General features: G+C 39.5%; 1 protein-coding gene across 5 annotated transcripts in view; it reads right to left on the reverse strand.

Moving 5' to 3' along the window:
- Nucleotides 1-24,121, reverse strand: part of SLC4A10 (solute carrier family 4 member 10) — a 334,643-nt gene that overhangs the window by 48,913 nt on the left and 261,609 nt on the right. For 4 of the 5 annotated variants that reach the window (XM_075070163.1, XM_032803549.2, XM_032803547.2 and 1 more), the window contains 7 exons: nucleotides 18,508-18,599; nucleotides 10,736-10,893; nucleotides 8,156-8,243; nucleotides 6,844-6,990; nucleotides 4,138-4,238; nucleotides 752-926; nucleotides 433-566 (listed from right to left, as the gene is read on the reverse strand). In XM_075070163.1, coding sequence (XP_074926264.1) covers nucleotides 433-566; nucleotides 752-926; nucleotides 4,138-4,238; nucleotides 6,844-6,990; nucleotides 8,156-8,243; nucleotides 10,736-10,893; nucleotides 18,508-18,599 — 895 coding nt within the window. The remainder of the gene's footprint in view (nucleotides 1-432; nucleotides 567-751; nucleotides 927-4,137; nucleotides 4,239-6,843; nucleotides 6,991-8,155; nucleotides 8,244-10,735; nucleotides 10,894-18,507; nucleotides 18,600-24,121) is intronic. The other variant, XM_032803548.2, reaches the window with a different exon arrangement.

The raw sequence follows: 24,121 nt of genomic DNA on the forward strand, positions 1-24,121 counted from the left end.
CAGGATACAATCTAATACCAATCTGAGTTTGGATTTCTTTCAGAACAGTTTTAAAGTGAAAAATTAAAAACACCTTTTATCATTAAGAGTCCCCTTTGTTTTGGTCACCGGATATCTTCCAGTGTTCCTCTAAAAGTCTGAGCAATGTTTTCCAAAATCCTGACTTCTCATTTTATGCTAGGAGGAGTAGATATCTCTTATGGACTAACATGGGATTGTGCCTTTTGTTATATTTCTAATTTTATATAGCTTCTCATCACTTAAAATGTAGTTCATGAAGTCACACAGCAAAAGGGTAACCAAATTTAAATTATACATAAGCAAATTTTCAGCATGCTGCCAGGGGATTTATGATGATGATTTAGCCACATACACACCTGTACATCAAAAATATCCTCTGAAAGTTTATTTAAATAAAATTACTTCACTTACTTGCAAAATTTAAATAATATCTTTTCAAACACCAGCACTGGCCCTGTGCTGCCTAGTATAGTAAGAGGCTGTCCACCAAAGAGAGAGTAGGCTATTCCAGTCATGGATGCTCCAAACAAAGATTCGATTGCACTCTACATGTGAAAAAAAAAGATTGAACTTTCAGAAATTTTCTATCAGAGTATCAATACTGTGGGTAACAATGCAGTTTCAGACTAGAACATTTTCAAGGTGACATATGTAATATTAAGAAAATTCTAACCCCAAACCTAAAAGAGCAAATATGTTTTAAAAGTTCAGATTAAAGTATAACACATACTATACGACCTTCAGTTGCTTCTCCCAGGAGACCTCCAAATGTGATGACAGGAGACATACAAGCACAGTAGAGAAATAAAAATGATGCTAGACACTGCAGACTGAAAGCATCCCTGAAGTCACTCCAGAAGAAGGGAACTTTTCTTTTGATATCTAAAATCAATCCCCCAAAAAACCTAAGAAAAGGGGAAAAAATAAAGACAGAAAGAAAGAGTTCTGTTTTCTTTCACCACTGGGATGAATTATGAGACTTGTACATGGGAAATCTAAGATAACTGTGTCTTGCGCCCCCAATCTCAGTGCCTCACAATCTTTATAGTATTTGTTCTCCTAAAACTGATGCGAAGTGGAGCAGCGCTATTATCCTCATTTCACAGAGAGGAACAAGAGACACCAATTGACTTGCCAAGAGTCACACAGGAAGCAGGAACTTGAGCCCAGATCTCCCAAGTCCCAGAGCTAGTGCCCTAAACCAATGAACTATCCTTCCTCTTTTTCATCGGCATCTTTACTCATGTTGAGTACTACTTTGATCCATGAGTAGTCCACTGAGATTGATGGAACTACTCACAGAGATATGTAGTACTTAGCATACGCTGGCTATATACAATTTAAAATCTGTTCTCAAAAGAAGCTTTCTAGTGAGTTCTTTGCCTCTGTAAAAAGTTTTGTACAGTACTAGGAAGCAGCAGACTACATTTTCATAAATGGTGTAAGAGTCACACAGTCTCTGGGCCAAATAGTGTCTAGTCATGTCTCATAAATAACTCATTCAGTACCCTGCCTGAGTTTCTGTGGTGATGAAGAGGCATCGGCACACACACTCTTCAAGACAATCCAGAAAGTAGCCCTGAGGAAGATGGAACCCAGAGCAAACAACAAAAGAAAGTTCTCAAATGGCATTGGCTCATACATAAACCCAGTTCCTGATCTTATGTCATTGTGTTCTTTAAATCAAATGACAGTTCCTCACGTGGGGAAAACCTGAGTAATTCCATTAACTTGAATACAGTTATACTGATTTACATCAGCTGATGTGCTGGTCTAAAGTCTTTTCCTTTACAGAAAGGGACTTTTTATATAAATGAAGCTTTCAGTCTTCTCTTTTCCCACTCTTTACTGTCGGTCCTGCAGGATTTTGTTCTCAGTGCTCTCTGCTTCTTTCTCTATCATCTCCCTCCTTGGGCTAATTCAAACGGTCCCCTGGCTTATTATCTCTTGGTCAATGTCTTCCAAATCAACTTCCAACCCTTCTACTCCTATTCAAGTCTTGCATCTTCAAATGCCTCTCAGACATTTGTGTCTGTCTGTGCTACTGCCATCTCAGACTCAAAACGGCAAACACTCTCCTTTTTCCTTCCAAGCCTTCATATCCCTTCTCTTCTCCAACACAGATGAGAACAGCAGTGTCATTCCACATGATCCAGCTTCTCACTAGAGCCTGTTGTTTTTTCCTCTACATTTCTAAAATATAGTCATTTCCATTCCTACTGCAAAAGCATTTTTCAATGCTTTGATCGTCTCTCACTTTGATCACTGCAACCTCATCCTTTTTGCGCCTGACTTTTTATGTGAGGTGTATGCACATTAACCCACTAAGGACAGACGTGTGTATTTAAAACAAACTTATTTCCACACTTTTTTAACAGTCATCAAAGTTACAAAGGCCTGGATATTTTTAAAAGTTGCTAGAGTGTTATGCACATAATACTTTATTATTTGCGTAAGAACATAAGAATGGCCATACGGGGTCAGACCAAAGGTCCACCTAGCCCAGTATCCTGTCTTCTGACAGTGGCCAATGCTAGGTGCCCCGAAGAAAATGAATAGAACAGGTAATCATCAGCTGATCCATTGCCTATCGCTCATTCCCAGCTTCTGGCAAACAAAGGCTAGGAACACAATCACTACCATGCCTACATTGCACTTTTGCATAGTATTACACAAGAACATACACAAATGGATATCATAATGTACATTTGCTTGCACAAATGCCCTATTTCCCAGCACAAAATTTATATGATCCTTGCTATTTAAAAATCTGGTCTTGAGTGTATTATTTGTTGGAAATGAATATAGGATATAATCTTCTCAGGATAAGGACTGTGTTTTCTTTTGTGGTTTGTACTTCACCAAGTACATTCAATAAATAAATATATTAAACTTATGAGAGAGATCCTTTTGTATAATCCATCTGTTTTGCTCCATTCAGGCAGTACAAAAATGCTAACGCTGACTTAACAACAAACCTGTGGCTTTCCCTTGCATAGAAGGAATTCCTGAGTGGTATCATTGGCATGGTGGTGCCTCTATGATGCCCCTTTCCCCTTAGTTCCTGATGTAGTGGGTGTAGCTGTGTTAAAGGGACATGGCAGATGTGTCACTACACTTTGACAAGCCTACCTATCATAATGGACCTTTGAGCTATAAACAGCCAGGTATGATTTAGAGCAGTCCTGAGGCTGTTCTAAGTTTGACTGGAGTGGAGGGACTATCTTCTGACCAATCCTAAGGTTGGGGTGGTGGCACAAGTATGTCTTAAAAGAATGCAGAGAAAAGGACATATGGTGCATGACATATAGGACAAAACAATATACAGTAGAACATCAGAGTTATGAACACCTCGAGAATGGAGGTTGTTCGTATCTCTGAAATGTTCATAACTCTGAACAAATATTATGGTTGTTCTTTCAAAAGTTTACAACTGAACATTGACTTCAAACACATTTAACATGGGACAGTATTGTAATTGCTTTTTATTTTTTTTGTGATCTCTGCTGCTGCCTGACTGCATCCTTCCATTTCCAAATGAGGCGAGTGATTGACTGGTCAGTTCATAAGTCTGAGGTTCTACTGTCTGACAATATGGCACCCAGTGAGTCCAATAAAAGCTTGTGTGTTTAAAAATATTATATTAGAAAAGAATTCCGCTGAAGTGTATACTTTAGGTCCTCAGAGAAGTGCATACACAACAATAATTCATGTCAACTGGAGCTGAATATTTTGGCCTAGTGTGTTTAAAGAAAAGCCAGGGCTGCACAATTCTGCCTCTAAACATGCTCAGCTAGAAAACAGTCTAAGTTTTCATCACAAATGAGAGCAGACTTCTTCCACTATACAGAACAAGCAGCATTAATCATGATTTCCAGTGGCTTGACCACCACATATTATTAAATAAATATTCCATAGATAACTAATAGTGCAGATTAGCAACTAAGCGCCTGTTTCTCCACTCATTTAGAGATACCTAAATTAGGAATAACTCCACTACAGTGAACTCAGTGACATGCTATATCAGTATAGTTGAGAGAGAATCAGGCCATTACACTTCTTTTTGGAAGTATATTGCTTAAAAAAATATCACATTTAATCAAATTTTCCACTAACTTTCCAGTCCGCTGCAATTCTGGTCCACTGTGTCCTCCTAGTGGTATCGGGTCCCCATGAGCTGCTGTTCCATTTGGCACTCCTGGGATCTTGCGCTTCTCCTGGAAGAAAGCAAAGATGTTCTATTGAGTTTCACCCAAAAATTCAGTTTTAGCAAAGGACACAAGCAAACATGTGGCTCGGTCAGGTATTTTTCCTGTAGAGTATCCTTTTCAGTTTCTATGCAGAAGTGAAAGGGATGTGCATTTACAGAATTATGTGTGTCCATTCTGTGGGGTGTTGTCATTTGAATGAAGCTGTGCTGCCTCCAAGAGAAGCAACTTGCAAACAGTAGGATGTAGTAGCACTGAGGATCAGTTAGCAGCACCACTTCTAAGCTTCCAAAGCAACCCTCTCTCCGCAGGAGCAGAGATGGCAGTAGAGCCAGAAGTGAGATGGTTTCACTCAGTAGAGCTCTCTGTGGTAGCCATGCTAACGGCTCTCTCCAGTGGCAAGCTGCTTCTCTTCAGGAGGAAGGCACAGCAAAGTCCAGGTGTGGGCATGGGCTAGAAGCTAGATCCATGTCCCAGATTGGGTGTTACTGACACCAGGAAGACACACAGGCTATTGAATAGGCTAGTTTACCCTGGCTCCATCCTGACCACCACCTGCAGCAAATAACAAGTCAGTTGGGATATCACCTCTGTCCCACAGCAGGGAGGGATCAAAGGGACTGCTGCTATTAACAAGAGAGGGACAAAAGGCTGGAGGGCAATCCCTTGCTCCACAGCTATGCAGGTCCCTTGTGACTATTCCACCATTTTTTAATGTAAACAGATAGAGACCCCCCCCTCCATATATATATTCCTGACTCCCTCTCTCCCCTTTTTCACTAAGGTCTGCAGTAACTCCCAGCACAGGTACACAAGAGATTGGGTTACTTAGGTGTAGAAGGGGTTGAGGACTTCATTTACTTTATGTCTCTATCTCCCTGCTAGCAGAGAAGCACCCACCTCCTATGAACCAAGTATGACTCATCTCAGCCCCTTCCCCATTCCAAAATTGCTTAGCTCAGTGCACAGTGGATCTACCTGTCCTTAGGGCTCTGTCCCGTAGACTTGGCCCATTGTGGCTAGAAGTTGAACCCTTAAGTGCTGCAATAATTGTAAATCAATCTCAATGGTTTCCCAAACTTTGTCATGGTGTTGCACCCATAAGGTGTGGAAGAATCATATATATGAAAATACCATAAAGGGTTCCTTTGTTGTAAAAAATATATACCTACAAAGTTGGGTCCAAGGAAATTGTGCCAAAAATTTTTTTTAAATCAACAACAGACCAGGATGTTTTGTATCTATTCTCTCTTTCTAGGTATTATATTTCCACTTAAAACTAGCAACTCAGCAAAAACAGACCCATATCTTAATATAACAATAAACAAAATAATATTTATGTGACAAGCATTCCCTTGCCAAGATGCTTGAGGTGCCAAACAATTTAAAATGCAGTACAATTATAATCGAACAGTGGAAAAGCAGATAGTATTTTAATAGCCATTTAACCATTTGTTGAACATGCAGTAACAATTAAGTAAGTTTAGGAATGCAATCTAGTTTGAACAAAAATATTCCTTTATTCCTGGACTTGCTTACACCTATCCTGGTGAGAATAACGTGTCTCTAGGGAGGCTGAGGTCACAATTTAAAAAAAAAAAAAAACATATTTAAAATATCTTGTCTCTGCAAAGTAATGATGGCTTCACAACATTCTCTTTTATTAAACATTTCTATGGACAATAGAGATCTTGTACCAATTTCTCTCCTTTGCTTCAATCTTAAAGTGAGTTTACTTACCTTACTGATCTCTTATTTGAAGTGCAACAAGGACCATAGTAAGAGTAAAACTGTATCACTGCTTTTACAGTCCTGCCCTTTGAAAACTAGGCAACCAATGTCCTTTGAAGTAAAGTAATAAAGTGATTGTTTTATCCAAAACCATGATTTACACCTACTATTCTAGTCTAAACTATTATATATAGATTCTTGTACAGTGCTCTTCACCATAGTATCTCTGCGCCTTCCAGTAGTGCATTAAGCAACGTGACAAGCATCTGTCACATGATTTTCTTTCATCCTCTCCCCGGGGCAGGAGTGTATACAGCATTTTGTTTTCTGTTACTGAGATCCTATTATTGATATTAGGGCTCTTTTGGCTGCCTTCCTATAGAATAAGCAGCACACAGACAAAAGAATAATTTGCCCAGAGAGGATTACAAGAACAAAAGACCTTTAGATTTTTTTAAAAATCACTATATCAGCTTAGAAATGAACAACAGACATTTTACACTCACAAAATAATTAAATGAGTATGTGATCTATTGGAGAGCAGTTTCTCTCTCAGATACTTCTAATGCACCTGTCACTCTAGTATCTAAGTAACACAAAGTCAAAATCAATGCACTTGTTTTGTTCTATTTCATACAACTATTTGTCTCTGCTCAGGAGAGGCCCGGAACTGAACTAAGTAAGAACAAAAGTCTCAGCACCACAGAGAATTGTTCTTGCCACTCAAGGGTCAGTTTGAGTAAGTTAAACAGCAAAGCAGTGCATGGAAGTTCATACTTCAGGTGCCTACATGTATTGTCATAGTAGATTAATAAAAGACTTTATCTTACAACATTTCTAGTCCACTACATTTTTAGAAATTCTAATTTTGCACTGTGCATACCTGAGAGGGAACATTTTTGGGTGGCTCTATTCGAATTGTTGGGTCCCATTCTCCAGGAGGGAGAACTGTAACCTGATCAAGAAACTCATCTATTCCAGAAACCAAGTCATTACGATCTTTAGCTTTATAAGCAACATCATGGAATACCTGTTAAAGGAGACAAAAAAGAGAAATACAAGAGATTTTCATTTTACACGTCAACAAGAGGTAAAATCCTTCATGATATCCACTTTCCTCCATGATACGTAACTTATTTATTTCCCCAGTTTTAAAATGGATCACAGTTTTGAACCAGCTGTAGTTTCTACTAAGATAGCCAGTGTGGAAAGCACCCTTCAAGATTGCTGAATTTTCCAAGTATCTTACAGTTTAAAAAAATGTGTGGTTGGTTCCACTGAAAAGTGACTCTGTAAAAATGGCATCTTCCTATTCCCCAGATCTGATCTGTGAGCGAGAATTTTGTATCTCAACACCTATCTCGTTACTTCAATGATAAAAGTTACTTCCTCTAACCATCACAGCCATGGAATCATGAACTGGATTCTAATTCTCTTTGCACATTATAAGAATGGTTAAACTATGTTCCAGTCGGAGGCTCAAATCCGATCTTTGGTTACATCCATGGAACTTTATTGAAAAAAGCCAGATAGATCAAAAAAGCATGTCTGTGTCTTTGGCTGCAGCAGCAGGAATATAGTCATGGTGTTGAACCTTACATCACAAAATGAAAATGCTAAAATACAAGGGTTCAGAGACAAAAGTAAGCGCCTGATGGTAATAAACCTCAGCTATCTAGTCACCTAGGAGTGTTAGGAAGCTTGCAGGTAGGTCAATTATAGACAATATTTTCATTAAAATGTTACAGTAACTCTGCAAATGACTTCACAGATCTATACATTTATTAGCCATGGGGGAACATCAGGATGTACACCTCTACCCTGATATAACGCTGTCCTCAGGAGCCAAAAAAATCTTACCACATTATAAGTGAAACCATGTTATATCAAACTTGCTTTGATCCGCTGGAGTGCACAGCCCCGCCCACCCCGGAGCACTGCTTTACCATGTTGTATTCGAATTTGTGTTATATCGGGTCGTGTTGTCTCAGGGTAGAGGTGTAGTTGCCAACTGTTTCCTTTAAAGAGAGTTTCTCAAAGATTGACTTAAAACTATGGTGGTTCCCACTAAATAGGCAGGTTGGCAGAGTATTTCAGGAGTACATATGGGCACTGAATCTGGTGAACTTTTTGGTTTGGTGTCATCCTCAGTTCGAAATATCTGTACAAACAAACTACAGTTAATCAATAAATACCTCATCTGTCATTAGCGTTGCAATTGATCTTCCAATCTCATGGTACTGTTGGCCCTTCCCTAGTGGTCCCAGAAGAATAAACAAAAATCTGCACATAAAAAAGCCAAAAACCAGATATTTCAAGAATGAAAAACTTAAACTGACATCATGTAACACAGAAAAGTTCATAAAATTGATTAGAAGTAGTAATATCTGAAGCGGGGAAATAGTCTCTCTCTAAACATCCTTACACAGTAATTTAAAATTGGAGATACTATTACAAAACATTACATAAATGTGTGCTATGCAAGGGGATGGCCTGAATAGCTTTAAATACCCAAACTCACTTAGGTTCCACTAACATGCAATTAAATTGTGGATATCCTAAAAATTAGGCAAAAGTATTTTTGACAGAAGCATGCAGCATTTTTGCAAAATTATGGAAGATACTCTATCCCCAGACAGACACATACACACAAAGGGTGGGAAATAAGTATTGTTGTCTTCTCACTGCGTCTTTTATTTAAGAGGATTCTAGTTCTCCTCTATGCTATTCCCAATACATCTATTTTCAAGTATCGGAACTATGGGATGTTCTGCCAAGAGCTCACAGGGTTGCCAAATAGAGCAATTGTCAAAAAAAAATTCATTTTAAACTTTTTTCTCATAAAAAAGATGATTTTTACAAAATATAATTGTTCATAGAAAGTTTTCTTTAATTTTCCCAATCAATTAAAAAATACTCCAACTTTTTTTTTACTAGCAGCAAAATGAAAAATAGAAAAGGGTCAGGGGAAGAAAACTGGAAAACTCAAACCCCAAACATTTTCAGTTTCAAAAACAAAAATATTTTTGAATTTTTCATCAAAAATTTTGAGAAGCGTTTTCTCATTTTTTGCAGAACATAGTTGCCATATTTTGACCAGCTCTTGAGTCAAGTTGTATAACGAAGCTGCAGTATGTGGAGTTTTCATCCCTGTATGGCCACATAAGTGCACATACATATATATATTTGCTAGTTAGCCAACCATCAGCCAAATTAGTTTTCCAAGTTCATGTTTACTAAAGTGACAAACCCAATTAGAGCTGATCTAATTATCCATTAAGAATTTAGCCTTTATATCTCCTTGCAAATCACTCAGAAACTGAATTCAGTGAATATACTTGTTATTCATAAGTATTCACCAAGTATTTATATGAACACTTTTTACTATGGGGTGGTCAATTCATAATGAATAGTCAGAGTGTGATTGGTCACCCAACTTACATGGTTTTGTTTCTGCTCTGTTTAAAATGAGCAAATGGCAAAGAATGAATGATGAAAAGAGCACTTCTAGCCTGAGTTCTTGAACAAATAATCATCCAGAACACACTCCTCATTTTGCCATCAGCTCAGAGTAATGGGCACTGCACTGCTGTGTCGCCAAGAGTTACAATCTCCCTCTTGGTTTCCTTACTTCTTGAATAAGGGAGTAGACTGCTTCTGTTCTGTGCCCAGTGCATTGGTGCAGTTATGCTATATGGCACATTAGTGGGGTGAAGTTAAGGCTCTGGCCACTCCACGGCCCATTTTGTGCCTATCTGTGCAAGAAGGCAATGTGGTGACTGTGCAAATCCTTCCCTGGCCATTCTGCTACCCACAATGGCTCTGCATCACCACATTAGTTGGGCCACAATTAGGCCCTCATATTAAAAGGAACTAATTAATAATATTTAATTAAATATTAATAGATTAATATTAATTATTAATGCTTTCGCATACATTTGTATTAATCCCACTTAGTTCTAATTTTTCACAAATAACTACATTTTGTATCAGCATATCATTGTTTATATTGTGGTAGCATCCTCAATGTTTAGTTTCCTGGGAAATTTCTCCCCCCTTTTACGTCATTTTTTAAATTATTTAACAATAAAATAAAAAGCTGGAATTAATTTCTTCCCCCTTCCAGTCTCCCCTGAAAGGGAGAATACAAGTCAAATCCGAGGAAGCAAAGGGAAAGGGGCTAATCATGGGAACAAACTACAGGAGAAGCAGTGGTTAAATTTGTGGGTACTGGAATCCAATCACCCCTTTCAGTTCTCTCTTTTTCAGCTGTCTGCCCCACATGCCTATTGCTCTTGAACAATGCTATCTTAATAAAGAATTGGAATGGGCTCTTTTATACCAGTGTATTTATTTCCTTTGTCTTTTCTCCCTCCAGGAAAAGTTATGCAGGATTATGCAAACAATTATAGCTCCCATGTAACCTGATCAACCTCTTTGGTGTTTACGTCTTCAGTTTCTTAGCAATTCTTCTGAAATGTTTGTAATTCAAATATGCTAATCTGTTCATCATGGTTTCAGAAACAGTGCACTTCTGCTTCTACTTCTAAGAAGGGCACACAGGCCTCAGGTCCAATAATAAACCTAAGTATTCATTATTTAAAGGAAGAAAGGAAAGGTGCCTGCCCCTCTTATAAGGTAATAATTCAATTCGTAACTGGATAAAAAAACAGGGCTGAAGGATGATTCCTATCCACATCCACAAGTGATGCAATTTAGAAAAATGTGAAATGGAATAAACTACCATCTATATTTTTAGAACAATCTCTACTTACCTTGTTGGAATTGGAACTTCAGCTAGTCCTGAAAGCAATACTGCAGGGGACAATCTAACAAAAGCAACTACGGCACGATCCAAAAACTCTAGTTCACCAACTAAAATATTTGACGCTTCAGCTCCAGGAGGTATCTTTTTCATAAAGTGTAGGTCAACCTAATAATTAAAAGAATAACAGCAGCAAAGTTCAAAGGAAAGGGCTTGATATATTGTCTGAAAAACTAAAGTACACAACAATCTCTATTTCATTGACACAGAGTATCTTCACTCGGTCACCACTTAACATACCACCAGCTGCCTGAGTTCTTTTAATCAGTCTACGTGCAGTGTTCTCTTCTCTTGAATAAGTTTAAAAAGAGAAAATTAACGAATGCTTCTTGGTAATATGAATAACTATCAGTCTTTAGCATTTGCCCAGCTGTGCAAAGGGAATATAGATAATCCCGCTGCACAAACAACTTTTAATGTATCCTAAATATTTTACTTACAGGGCCAAAGCAAATATTAACAGGAAATACACCATCTTGTTTTCTTCCATCTTCTTTGTTATGCTAATTAACAGTAGTTATCAGAGAGCAAAGCCTTGGCTTTGTCAGCAGGTGCAGCATGTAGGAAATTTGGATTCAGTGGATGAGGTTGCCATGCTAGAGTCCCAACAAGATGGGAGATAGGAAACAGTCATAGAAGGAAGGTGTCAATCAGCCAAAAATCACAAAGCACTATTGCTGTCAGGCTTGGAGGAAGATGTTTTCCAGCCTTCTGAGCATGAGAAAATAAGCTATGAACATAACTGTCTAGAGAGGGTATTAGAAAAAGTGAAGTGAGGTAATAAGTTTGAAGCTACAGAGCAGTGGTATTCAATGTTGAAGAGATGGAGAAGCCATGCCATTACAGAATGGCATCACAGGTTGATTATCCCTTAGGCCCAACCGGTTCCTTAAGGCCCAACCGGAACAAGCTTTTGGTAAGAGTCAGACCCATCTTAAATATATACAAACATTCAACTTTTTATTTTAGGTTTGAAGTGTGCTGGGTATATATCAAACCGACAATCTAAATGAGTTTTAATATATCTTGATTACACCATTATTTCTATATAGTCTATAATTATTTGCCTGATATTCAGACTCATATATTTATGTATTACTTCCACAATACCATTCTACATGTCATTATGTAATAACGATAGCAATACAATATGAAACATGTATAATTGACTTCACAATGCACTAGTCTTGCCTAAGAATTTCAGAGTATGGTTTTGTCATTTGCTTTCCTTTTACTAATCTAAACACAACAACAGTGACCAAATCCAATATAAACTGTTAAAGTGGACCATTTTAATGTCTATCTTACAGCCATCTGTCAGTACAAGTGTAAATAGTCTTCAGTAATATTTAGAAAACTGTTTTCTTTGCAAATGGCTTTGGCACTTACTCAGAATTTAGACATAACGGAGTTGCCTGTGTTATGAAATATATTTTTTTAAATTATATTATTTCCCCAAACCCCAAAAGCCATGTTTCTAATGTTACCCCAACCTAGCATACGCATTCTTTATAACAACACGAATGATACTTCAGTACGTTAGACAACTGACAAACCAACATGAAGGACTAAGGACTAGTTGACTGAAAGGTCTGAGTAATTTTTCAGAGGACTAAGCCACCAGAGTTTCAGTAGATGTTTGAGAAAAGAATAACTAACTAGAGATGAAATCAAAATCCCAAACAATAATCCCTTATTGTACCCCAAAATCTGAGTAGTAGAAGAACCCTTCAGTGTGCCATATTTAGGCTATTTCAGACCAAAAGATCTAAGACTGGAAGCCCTTCATGGTAAACAGTTTATACTGAGGCGATCCCAGTTGGAGCTCCTCTATTGCCTGCAGTTTGGTAATATTACATGAGGAGAGAGGCACTCGCTCAAGTATGCAGATCCCAATGGCTTTATAGGTTAAAATCAACACCTTAAACTTAATCAAGAGACAGCTAGGCAGCTGGGACAGATCATGGAGCATTAGTGTCATGTGCTCAGGGTAAGAAACTCCACAGAGCAGGTGGACTGCTGCTTTCCTCATTAACTTTGGTTTGTGACTGGATCTTAGGTGTTGTCCCATACAGCATGCATCTGAGGTGAGAAAGGCATCGTTGATGGTGGCAAGTTTCACAGGTGAAAGAAGAAGGTCATACTCTCCTGGCCAAATGAAAATGAAAAAAGGATTTCCTATAAACTGCTGCTATACTATCTTTGAAGAGCTGGGGTTCCAAGAATACCTCTAGACTGTGAAGTCTTACAGCCATCACACACCCACCACTGAGGGGAGAGAGCATCTACACTATACCTTCCAGTTGCTTCCTCCAACCTACCAGTCTCACCTCACTTTTGTTGAGAAAGAGCTTCAGCCAACTAGCCTTCATTCATGCCCCGATCTCAGTGAGACACTGGAAAAGTTATTTAATAGGACTGGCTGGATTAGTTTAGGAATAAAACTGGGATTCATCAGTATATGAAGGTACCACAGCCCATTCCTCCTCATTAACTATCCTAACAGCTTTACATGCACTGGACAGAAGGGGAGAGAAGATGGAACTCTACAGAACTCCACATGAGACTGCCCGTGGAGACGAAGAGCAACTATTCAACATCATCTTCTGGGAATGCTCGGCGACAAAGGAATATCAGAACTGAATCCCACCCAACCCTGTTATAGCTCAAAGCTGAATCAACCATATCTCATGATCAATGGCATCACATGTATTTTGAAAGATCTTACAGTATCAGCATGGACTCTGGCTTTGATTAAAAAATGCTCTTTTTCTGTGCTGAGAACAGGTATGTTGTAAGTGAGGGGGGCAAAGGTGCTGTCTCTTTAACACTTCCCTGGGGAATAGCCCAGCCTGTAGTGTAAATCAGAAGTAGAGAAGAAAGAAAATGCAGTGAGCTTCAGTCATTCACAGCCCACTCTGACACCAGGGGCTAGGATGAGGGCCAGGATAAACCCCTTAAAGTTAACCATCTCTAAGCCATCCACAGAGGTCTGATGCATTTGAGCAGCATTCAAAGGGCAGATTGCAGTGTTGAATCTGGCTCCTGATCTTTATCCATCAACAGGAAGATATACTCTACCAATACCACCAATTCAGTCTTTGTGCTGTATCCGGATTGGTATCCAGATTGAAGAGGCAAATTGCTCAGAAGTTTGGAACGTTAGAAGGATTCCTTGGGGAGCTGGATTAGTGGGCAGAGTGTAAGCGAGGTGTCAAAGGTGTTTTTTGTAGAAAATAAAATGAAATGAATATGTGGAACAAATTAGAGAAAGAAATTACAATACTCAGGAGAAATACTATAAAAATATTTTCTATATGGCGCTAGCAAAGTGCACTAGAGGGATGTGATTTGCCGAGCATGCTAATGCATCATGCTCCATATAGACCTTGTGGGCACACTCTAAAAGTACCTACGTTTGCATTAACATAGTCCTCTTTGAAATGAGACTACATTATTGTGAAGTAGGAACCTTTTAGAGGGCAGTTTGCGTGCAGCATTCCAGTGCACTTTAGAAATCACACCCCTCTCGTGCACTTTGCCACACCATGCAGACAAGCCCTTTGTGTGCTCTGCATAAAATTACTTTCCCCTCTGTCTAAGCATGTTATCCAATTACTGCTGTCAGAAATTACTATACTGGCACTAATCATGGGAGATTGTATCCCTAAATATACAGGCTTAAGAGGGTAAACTAAACTATATAAAAGACAGCTAGCAAAAAGTCTTCTAGTTAAAATTCCATGAAGCCATTTTATTCATGTAAACAAAAGCTTTCTCTTTCCTACTTCATGAAACAACTACCGGTGTTTAACTTATTGAGGGTTCTTAAGGTTAGCTAGAAAGATGGGAACTTGTTCTCCTCTTACACCCAGGGGTGCAGGAACAATTTTATAGTGGGCATGCTGATGGTGGAAACCATGGTGTTTGTTATTCCTATTTCAAGCCAGAGGGTGTGGCAGCACCCCCAGCACCTCTTGTTTCAGTACCACTGCTCACGCCAGTAAGAATCCAGAATAGTTCCGGTGAAGTCAGTGATATCACATCAGTGTAAAAACTGGTGAATGAAGTTTCAAAATCTGCTGTCTCCATTTTCCTTCAGCATGAAAACATACCTAGAAAAGAGTCTGATTTTGAAAGCTGTGGAGTTAAAGACCCACAACTATGAGTTCAGGAGGTTCTGGCATTCAAATTTCAAAATGGCTGTGGAGAACTGTGAGAAAAGTATGACATGAAGTGGTGTAGTGTTCTCCAGGTTGCTGTTGGTCTCATTGCTGTTCTTTTAAAATCTATTTTTATTGCTACCCTTTTCAATACATGTTACATTTCAATGCACAGAACATTCACCAAAAACAATACGAATATTAGTTTGTACCAATTAACACTTTAAAAACAACACTGAATAAAAACGTTGCACTCTGGAATGGAATACATTTGTTTACTGATACATATATTTATGTATTTAAAGGATTAGTACTGGCCTCCAATTTGAATTACATGTCTCTGCTATAGTTAAATCTGCTTATAACCAGTGTAGAAATACAGCCAGAGTGCTGCCCCATCTCTCTCTCTTCATATGCAAAGGTCCTTTTCACATCTTTGTTTCATCCCACATAGACAACTGTACTGCCCTTTTTAATGGTCTCCTAGCCCCTGCATGCAAAGCTGACAGACTTCAGCTGGTACAAACTGCTGCTGCTAGGATTCTGTCTGGCACCAGATGGAGTGAGCACATAACTCTAGTGCTGGCTCAATTATACTGACTGGCAGTCAGATTCCACAACGGATTCAAATTGCCATTCTTCACTAACTGTATAAATCCCTTCAGAATTTTGGTTCTAATAACCTTTCCTGATTTGCTCAACTCTTAGGCCTGGTCTACACTACGTGTTTAAACCGAATTTAGCAGCATTAAACTGATTTAACACTGCACCCGTCCACACAACGAGGCCCTTTATATTAATATAAAGGGCTCTTTAAACCGATTTCTGTGACTCCTCCCGAGAGAGGAGTAGCGTGAAATCGGTATTGCCATGTGGATTAGGGTTAGTGTGGCCGAAATGGGCGGTTCCACAGTGCACCATTGTACCGCCTTGGAAGCGATCTGACTGGATGCACTGGCCAGATAGGAAAAGCCCGCGAACTTTTGAATTTCATTTCCTGTTTGCCCGCGTGGAGCTCTGAGCAGACAGGTGCCACGCAGTCCCAAATCCAAGAAGAGCTCTAGCATGGACCGTAACGGAGATACTGGATTTGATCGCTGCATGGGAGACAAATCTGTTCTATCAGAGCTCATACAGAAGACAAAATGACAAAGCATTTGAAAAAATCTCCGGGCTATGATAGACAGAGGCCAAGCAGGGACTCAGCACAGTGCTGCGTGACAGCATAATGGAAGCCAAAGAATCAAAATGGACGCTCATGGAGGGAGGCGGGGGGCTGAGGACTTCAGCTATCTCATAGTCCTGCAGTCTCCAAAAAGCATTTGCATTCTTGGCTGAGCCCCAATGCTGTAGGTCAAAAAATTGTCCGGGGTGGTTCAGGTATATCTCGTCAATTACCTCCCTCCCCCCCGTGAAAGAAAAGTGAAAAAATCGTTTCTTGCCATTTTTCAATGTCACCGTATGTGTACTGCATGCTGCTGGTAGACGTGGTGCTGCGGCGCTGAACAGCAGCATCCCTTTCCTTTCCTGATGGAGATGGTACAAAATGGTGGAAAACCATCATCATCCATGAGTGCTCCTAGCTGGCTCGGTGAGGTGACTGGGGGCTCGGGTAAAAAGGGAATGACTTCCTGTCATTCCTGGAAGACGGTACAAAATGCTTGGTAACCGTCCTCATCATAGCAGCTGGAGCCTGAGCTCCATCAGCCCCCGCCCCTTTTCATGTCAAAGAAAAGATTCTGTACTCCTTGGACTATCATAGCAGTGGAGCTGCACTCCCTTTCCTCCCCATCCTTTAATGTCCTGCCTGGACTATCATTAGCAGCTGGAGGCTGCCTCCCCCTCATTTATCTCACTAAAGTCGAGTGTTTGCTTATTCCTGCATTCTTTATTACTTTCATCACACACATATGGGGGACATTGCAATGGTAGCCTAGGAGGGGGGGGGTTGGTGGGAGAGAGGGACACAATGAGTGAGGTTGTTGCAGGGGCACTCCCTAGAATGGCATGCAGCTCTTCATTTCTGCCAGATCTCTGGGGCTCTGACCGGAGCGGCTGTGCTCTCTGGCTCTCTAGTAGACTTGCCCCATATTCTAGGCAGGACTGACTCTATTTTTAGACAAAACATAAAGAAGGAATGACCCAGGAATCATTCCCATTTTTGTCCATGCGCCCCCGGCCGACCTCGCGAGGCCAGCCAGGAGCACCCATGACAGCAGCAGATGTACAAAATGATTGATAACCATCAATCACCCATTTCCATTGCAAACGGTACAAAATGATTGATAACCATCATCTCATCGCCAATCTACAATGGCAGATGGTGCAATAGGGAGGTAACCATCTCTGCTACCTTGCAAAGGCAAATGAATGCTGCTGTGTAGCACTGCAGTACCACCTCTGTCAGCAGCATCAGTACACATACGGTGACAGTGACAAAAAGGCAAAACAGGCTCCATGGTTGCCATGCTATTGGCATCTGCCAGGGCAATCCAGGGGGGAAAAAAGGACGCAAAATGATTGTCTGCCATTGCTTTCACGGAGAAAGGAGGTGAATGACGACATTTACCCAGAATCACCCGCGACACTGTTTTGCACCATCATGCATTGGATCTCAACCCCAGAATTCCAATGGGTGGGGGAGACTGGGCGGGAACTGTGGATAGCTACCACACAGTTGCAACGCTCCAGAAATTCGATGCTAGCCTCGGTACATGGACGCACACCACCGAATTAATGTGCTTAGTGTGACCGCATGCACTCGACTTTATACAATCTGTTTTCCAAAACCGGTTTATGTAAAATCGGAATAATCCCACAGTGTAGATATACCCTTATTCATCCAAGCACCAGCTGAAGTCATCTGTTGCTGGCATGCCTATCTCATGCCTGTACCTAATATGAAAGTTTGTTTTAGGCATGCAGCACCTTCTCCAAAAATAAGGAACATTTTTTATATCAAAACTGAAGACTAGCTTGTGTTTCCTTGCTTTCTATTATTAGTTTGTCATTAAAAACCGTACTACTGAACTACTATACAACTTTGTAAAGTGCATTGAAATATTTTGGCGTAACACAGTGTTATGAAGTTATAGATGTTTAACAAAAACAAATTATTCTTCAGACACACAGAATCCACAAAATCAGGTTACAAAAAACACATTTTAATATATATATTATTCCCACAAGAGAACACATGCTAAGTCTGAATGATAAGCAATCTGAATTACTTCCCTAATTAGTCAGCCCTTTACTCATTTCTGAGACCTCTCCCTACAATCCGTTGCCTCCCTACAGCGTTAAGCAATGAAAAGTGTGTCTAAGCTCCTGGAATGTGATTGCCTGTTAGCAATATTTTAACAATGTTTTATTGCAAACATTTAAAAACCTTCTTTATTGTAGGTGCAACATATGTATTTTGCGGCACTGACATGTGACAATGTATAATATTGAAGTGAAACATCTTTTGAGCTTTCTCTGATTAACACAAACCACTCTTTTTATTAAAAATTTCTACTTGCCAGTCAGAAGGCTCTTTTCACAGTCAATAAGTGCTTACCTTGCTAAAGTCAACAGTGCTATTTTCTCTGCTCACGTCATTTTTATTTTCAATGCAGGCGGGAGCAGACTGTGGGGAAACAATCTGACCTGCTAAAAAAAAATATTGTTATTACAGAATACTAACAATTATTTACATTACTACAGAAGCATTCTATGAAACAAGTGTTAGAATTAAATTAGAGTATCACATATGTTTCATTCTGCATGTGTATGAGAATGTAAGCATGGAAGTGAAATTAAAGACTTATTTAGAACAACAGACAAATTCTCAACAGACGTAACATTCAATAGCTGCAGCTAGAGATGAGAGAATCCATTTTAGAAAAATTTAAACCTACTGTTGAATATTGTGAGGACAGATTTTTATGCCATTCAGTGTATAAGTTCTGTTCAGAGATGTTACTCCATTAAAAAAATCCTTATTACAAAACAGTCCCACATCTACCAAGGTAATTTCCTAAGCAATGTGAGGAACTGCCAACTTTAGGTCTCAGTGCTAAAAACTTGCCCATGTGAGTAGTGAATCAAAGGGGACTCCCCAGGTACATAAATTTCCTCATGTGTGTAAATGGGCATCAACTAGCATGACAATCAAAGCTAGGATAAAGTATCGTTATGAAAAATAAATGTACTGACATTTAAGTTGTTCAAAAAGAAGTATAAATTGTTAACTAAGATATTGAAATGGAAAACAAAACTTTTAAATGAAGAAATTTCCACTCAAACCCAGGGAGGAAGAAACACAAAATATTTATTAAAATTAGAATTGCTCAAGACAGGACGAACTATTCAAACATAAGCCATAATCATGCAAACAAACACATGCATGAGTTTATTCACATTAGTAGTGCTAGTGAAGCCAATGGGATTGCTCATGGATGAAGTTATACATGGGAGTATATGTTTGCAGGATTAAGACCTTAGACTAGTGTGCGTATAGCACAATGGTCTTGTGGAAAAATGGCTCTTACAGTCTCATGTAGACCAGCGCAATGAGTACTGATGTGCGGTTCTCAGCCTGGTGTGACTCGCAGCATTTTCCATCTTCTCATTTGAATATCGTTCTTTGCTTTTCTAGTTATAGTCAGTTATCTATTAATTTCAACTGAGTCGAGTATTTTTAGCCATTTAAGAAGAGGGACAAACATTATTACTTAAAAGTTATTTTATAGGTCTCCAAAACAAACAAACAAAGAAGCTATAAGCCTACGGGAAACTAATATTCTTGTAGGGGAAGCCTGACTAAGTGTGAATAACAGCGCTGCAGTAAAATAGTCGGGTTTTGCCACTGAAGGTGCAAAGAGAGTATTAGATAACTGAAGAAGGGCATGTAAGGGAGAAAAATATCCATCCATATATTTAAAATATATTTTATTTAATGGGGACACTCAGCTCCCTCTGGAAGAGAAGGGAGGGAATGGGAAGGGAAAGAACAGTTCATTTCATTCCTTTGGTTTGATTGTGAGAATCAGAGTAAATCCTATCTCAAATCAATCTGTAACATTTAAAGGACTTGGAGGGGAGGGAGAGACACACATAAATATCTTGGGTGAAAAATGTTGAACTGATTGGGTCGGAAGTGGTATGTCAGAAAGGGAGAAAATTGGGGAACCTAGCCACAGAAAGACAACTCTGGGTATCTAAGGGGTGCATAAAAGAAGGCCTGACAACTGAAAGCCTAGCAGCAAATAAGATGTCTAGTAATGGTGAGAGACACTGAAATAAAAATCAGGAGCATCTCAAGAAATAAAGGGCCCAAACCTGCAAGGTTCTACCACTTTTTCAAAGGTATTTAGATGCCTACAGTTGCACATACTTAGGTACTCCAGAGCTAAGCAGCTAACCTTTTCTAGGCTCTTTTGAAAATCCCCACTGAATCTTTAGGTGCCTAAATCTGCCCCTAAATATGCTCAGCTGCCATCAGAAAAAGCTAAGCAACTTGCAGGATCAAGTCCTGTGGGGAACTAAAGACAGGGCCAGTTCCAGGCACCAGCTGAGCAAGCAGATGCTTGGGGCAGCCAAGGGGAAGGGGCGGCACGTTGGGCTCTTGGGCAGCAATTTGACGGCAGGTCCTTCGGTCCCTCTCGGAGGGAAGGACCTGCCGTCGAATTGCCACCGAAGAAGAAAGCGGCGCGGTGGAGCTGCCACCGATCACGGCCTTCCCCCCCTCTCCCCACTCCCACTTGCCGCTTGGGGCGGCAAAAACCCTGGAGCCGGCCCTGACTATAGAAATACCTTAACCCTGGACAAAGAATAAATGTCCAGCTTTCTTCCACAATCAGTGAGTGTTCCAATGCAAAGCTGACAGAGTGTTCCAATGCAAAGCTGTTCTGTTGCAACAATTACTGGACAGAAAATGTGACTTCCACAAAATCAAAGTTTTCCACAGGAGAATGTCCATGTTGCCAAAACAAAGGTTAAAAATATTGAAATTTATGATGAGATGAAAATTCTGATATTTGATCAACTCTATTCCAGACAGAGAGGGACAAAAAGAGCGAGTGCTCTAGCAGATGCACTTAAGCAAGCAGGTTACAATTCTGAGCTATTTAATTTTACTTTCATGTGATGAAGATTAATGGATTATTGTAATCTGAAAATTTCCCCTAAAACAAGGGATTTTAAGAGAATTCTAATCTATACAAATATTTCAGGGGAACCTCTACAATTTTTCCATATGGTTCTCCCACTACTAGTTATAAATATTCAGTTATGAATGGGCAAACTGTTAATCAGCTGCTATTCAATTTGCCAGTCTCAAAATGATAACTGTAATTTTAAAAAAACCAACTTCCTACCCTTCATACTATATATTACTGCATATTACTATGTCTATATTACTATGTTTTCATGCTTTAAAATTGGATTTTGATATGTAGCAATATACTAGAATCATTTTGGACCATAACCCTCCTAGACAATAGTGTTCAGCTTCTTTGGATTATAGAACCATAGTACGTAAATACAATTTCTGCACCAGTCTGGTGATTTCAATAATGTAATGTAAAACACTCTGGTGACTCTGTACTGCATTTTTTTTTTTTTTTTGCATTCTATTAAAGTGAAATGCACCCCTGTGGAGAGGCCCAGCAGAAAGCCTTTGCACCACTTACGTCACACTTAAGCTCTTTGCTAAGTGCTAAAGGTACCCTTAAATAGAGTTGGGCTTTGTATGCACATGAGTTAATAGACTGCATGAAGAATAAATGCAGTACAAAAATCTCCAGTGGTTTACATTACTCAGGGAAGAATTTCACAACTAGTAAGCATATGTAATACAGAAGAGAGACGTTGCAAAATGTCTGGACCAGATTCTGCCCTCAGTTATACCCATACAACCCCCATGATTTGGCTGGGATCATAAGGGTGTAAAAGAATGTAAAATATAGATTTGTAATTTAAAATCTATAATCTCCTCAAATTCAGGGAAGAATGCTTTTGGGATTATGTGAAATGGACTGAATGTTCATTCTTTATTTTTCTAGGCAAATAGGAAACATGAATAATTACAGATATTAGCATACACATTTTGTATGCTAGAGGGAGAGAGAGACAGAGAGAGAGAAGCTAAAGTTTTTTTCATAACTTAGTATTTACATCTGTATTGTTATTCCATAAAGTGAAAGCTGAAATGCAATTCTTTAATTAAATTCTGGCTATAGTGCAGACTCAAACTTCACATAAGTGTATACCTACCCATTGAGCTGGGGGTGTGATTCTCAGCTCAAGGAAAAATACCTGCTATAGCTTTTGGGGAGCTCGCGTGCTAAAAATAGAATGTTGCTGAGGCAGCACAAGCTGTTGGAGTGGCTACCTGTCCCGGGTTTGTACCCATCCAAGACCTTAGGCATGTACTCAGGACAGCTAGTCCATCCCATCACTTGTGCTGCCACAGCTAGACTCTAGCTCTCTTTCTCCATGAAAATGGCAAACATAATATCTAATTTTAAAAAGGGAAACAAAGAGGGCTTAGGGAATTGTAGGCTGGTCTACCTGACTTTGATAGCTGTAAAGATACTGGAACAAATTATTAAACAATCAATTTGTAAGTGCCTGGAGGATACTAGAGTGATGGGGGGGAGGGATAGCTCAGTGGTTTGAGCATTGGCCTGCTAAACCCAGGGCTGTGAGTTCAATCCTTGAGGGGGCTATTTAGGGATCTGGGACCAAAAATCTGTCTGGGGATTGGTCCTGCTTTGAGCAAGGGGTTGGACTAGATGATCTCCTGAGGTCCCTTCCAACCCTGGTAGTCTATGATAAGGAATAACCCTGTCAAACAAGGAAATTCAGTTGGTTACAAGCCTAGTAGATAGGGCAAAGCAGTAAATGTGTGTTATCTTGATTTTTGTGAGGTTTTTGACACTGACACTGTCCCATGACTTTCTCATGAGTGAACTAAAGAAATGTGGTCTAGATTAATTTACTAAAAGGTGGGTGCACAACTGGTTGAAAGTCTGTATTCAAAGACTAGTTATTCAGTGGTTCCCTGTCAAATTGGGAGGGTGCATCTAGTGGTATTCCACAAGGACCAGACCTCACTCCAGTACAATTCAATATTTTCATTAATGACTTGGCTAACAAAGCGGAGAGTATCCTTATAAAATTTACAGATGACACCAGACTCCGTGGGGTTCCAAGCACTTAGGAAGACAACATTAGAATGCAAAATGACCTTTACAAATTGGAGAATTGGCCTGAATTCAACATGATGAAATTCAATAAAATCAAGTGCAAAGTACTACACTTAGGAAGAAAAAATCCAATGTACACCTACAAAATAGGGAATAATTGGCTAGGTGGAAGTATTTCTGAAAAGAATCTGGGGGTTATAGCAGATCACAGATTGAAAGAGTCAACAATGTGATGCAGCATCAAAAAAGGCTAATTTCTTTCTGGGGTGTATTAACTAGTATCTCATATAAAACATGGGAGATAATTGTCCCGCTCTACTTGCACTGGTTAGGCCTCAGCTGGAGCACTGTGTCCAGCTCTGGGCACCACACTTTAGAAGGATGTGGACAAATTGGAGTGTCCAGAGCGAAGCAACAAATATGATAAAAGATTTAGAAAACCTGACCTATAAGGAAAGATTAGAAAAACTGGTCATATTTAGCACTGAGAAAAAAAAGACTCATGAGGGACCTGATAGTCTCAAATAAGTTAAGGGCTGTTTTAAAGATGGGGGTGATCAGTTGTTCTCCATCTCCACTGAAAATAGGACAAGAAGTAATAGGCTTAAACTGCAGCTAGGAAGATTTAGATTAGATATTAGGAAAAACTTTACCTATAAGGGTAGTTATGCTATGGAATAGGGATGTTGTGGAATCCCCAATATTGGGGGTTTCTAAAAACAGTTTGGACAAACACCTACTTGGGATGATCTATGTCTGCTTGTCCCTGCCAAAGCACAGGAAGCTGGATTTGGTAACTTCTTGAGGTCCCTTCCAGCCCTCTATTTCTAAGATTCTAGAAGAGCTACAGTGAGTATGAATTCTCAAGATGGGAATCACACCCCCAACTCAAAGTGTAGACAGCTTGGGAGACTGATGATATCAACGCCTGGATTTATTCTACTGTCAGTATGCAATTTTTAATGGTCTAAACACTTGCTT

The sequence above is a fragment of the Chelonoidis abingdonii genome, chromosome 10 (assembly GCF_003597395.2).
Source record: "Chelonoidis abingdonii isolate Lonesome George chromosome 10, CheloAbing_2.0, whole genome shotgun sequence".
In the NCBI taxonomy this organism is placed as follows: Eukaryota; Metazoa; Chordata; order Testudines; family Testudinidae; genus Chelonoidis; species Chelonoidis abingdonii.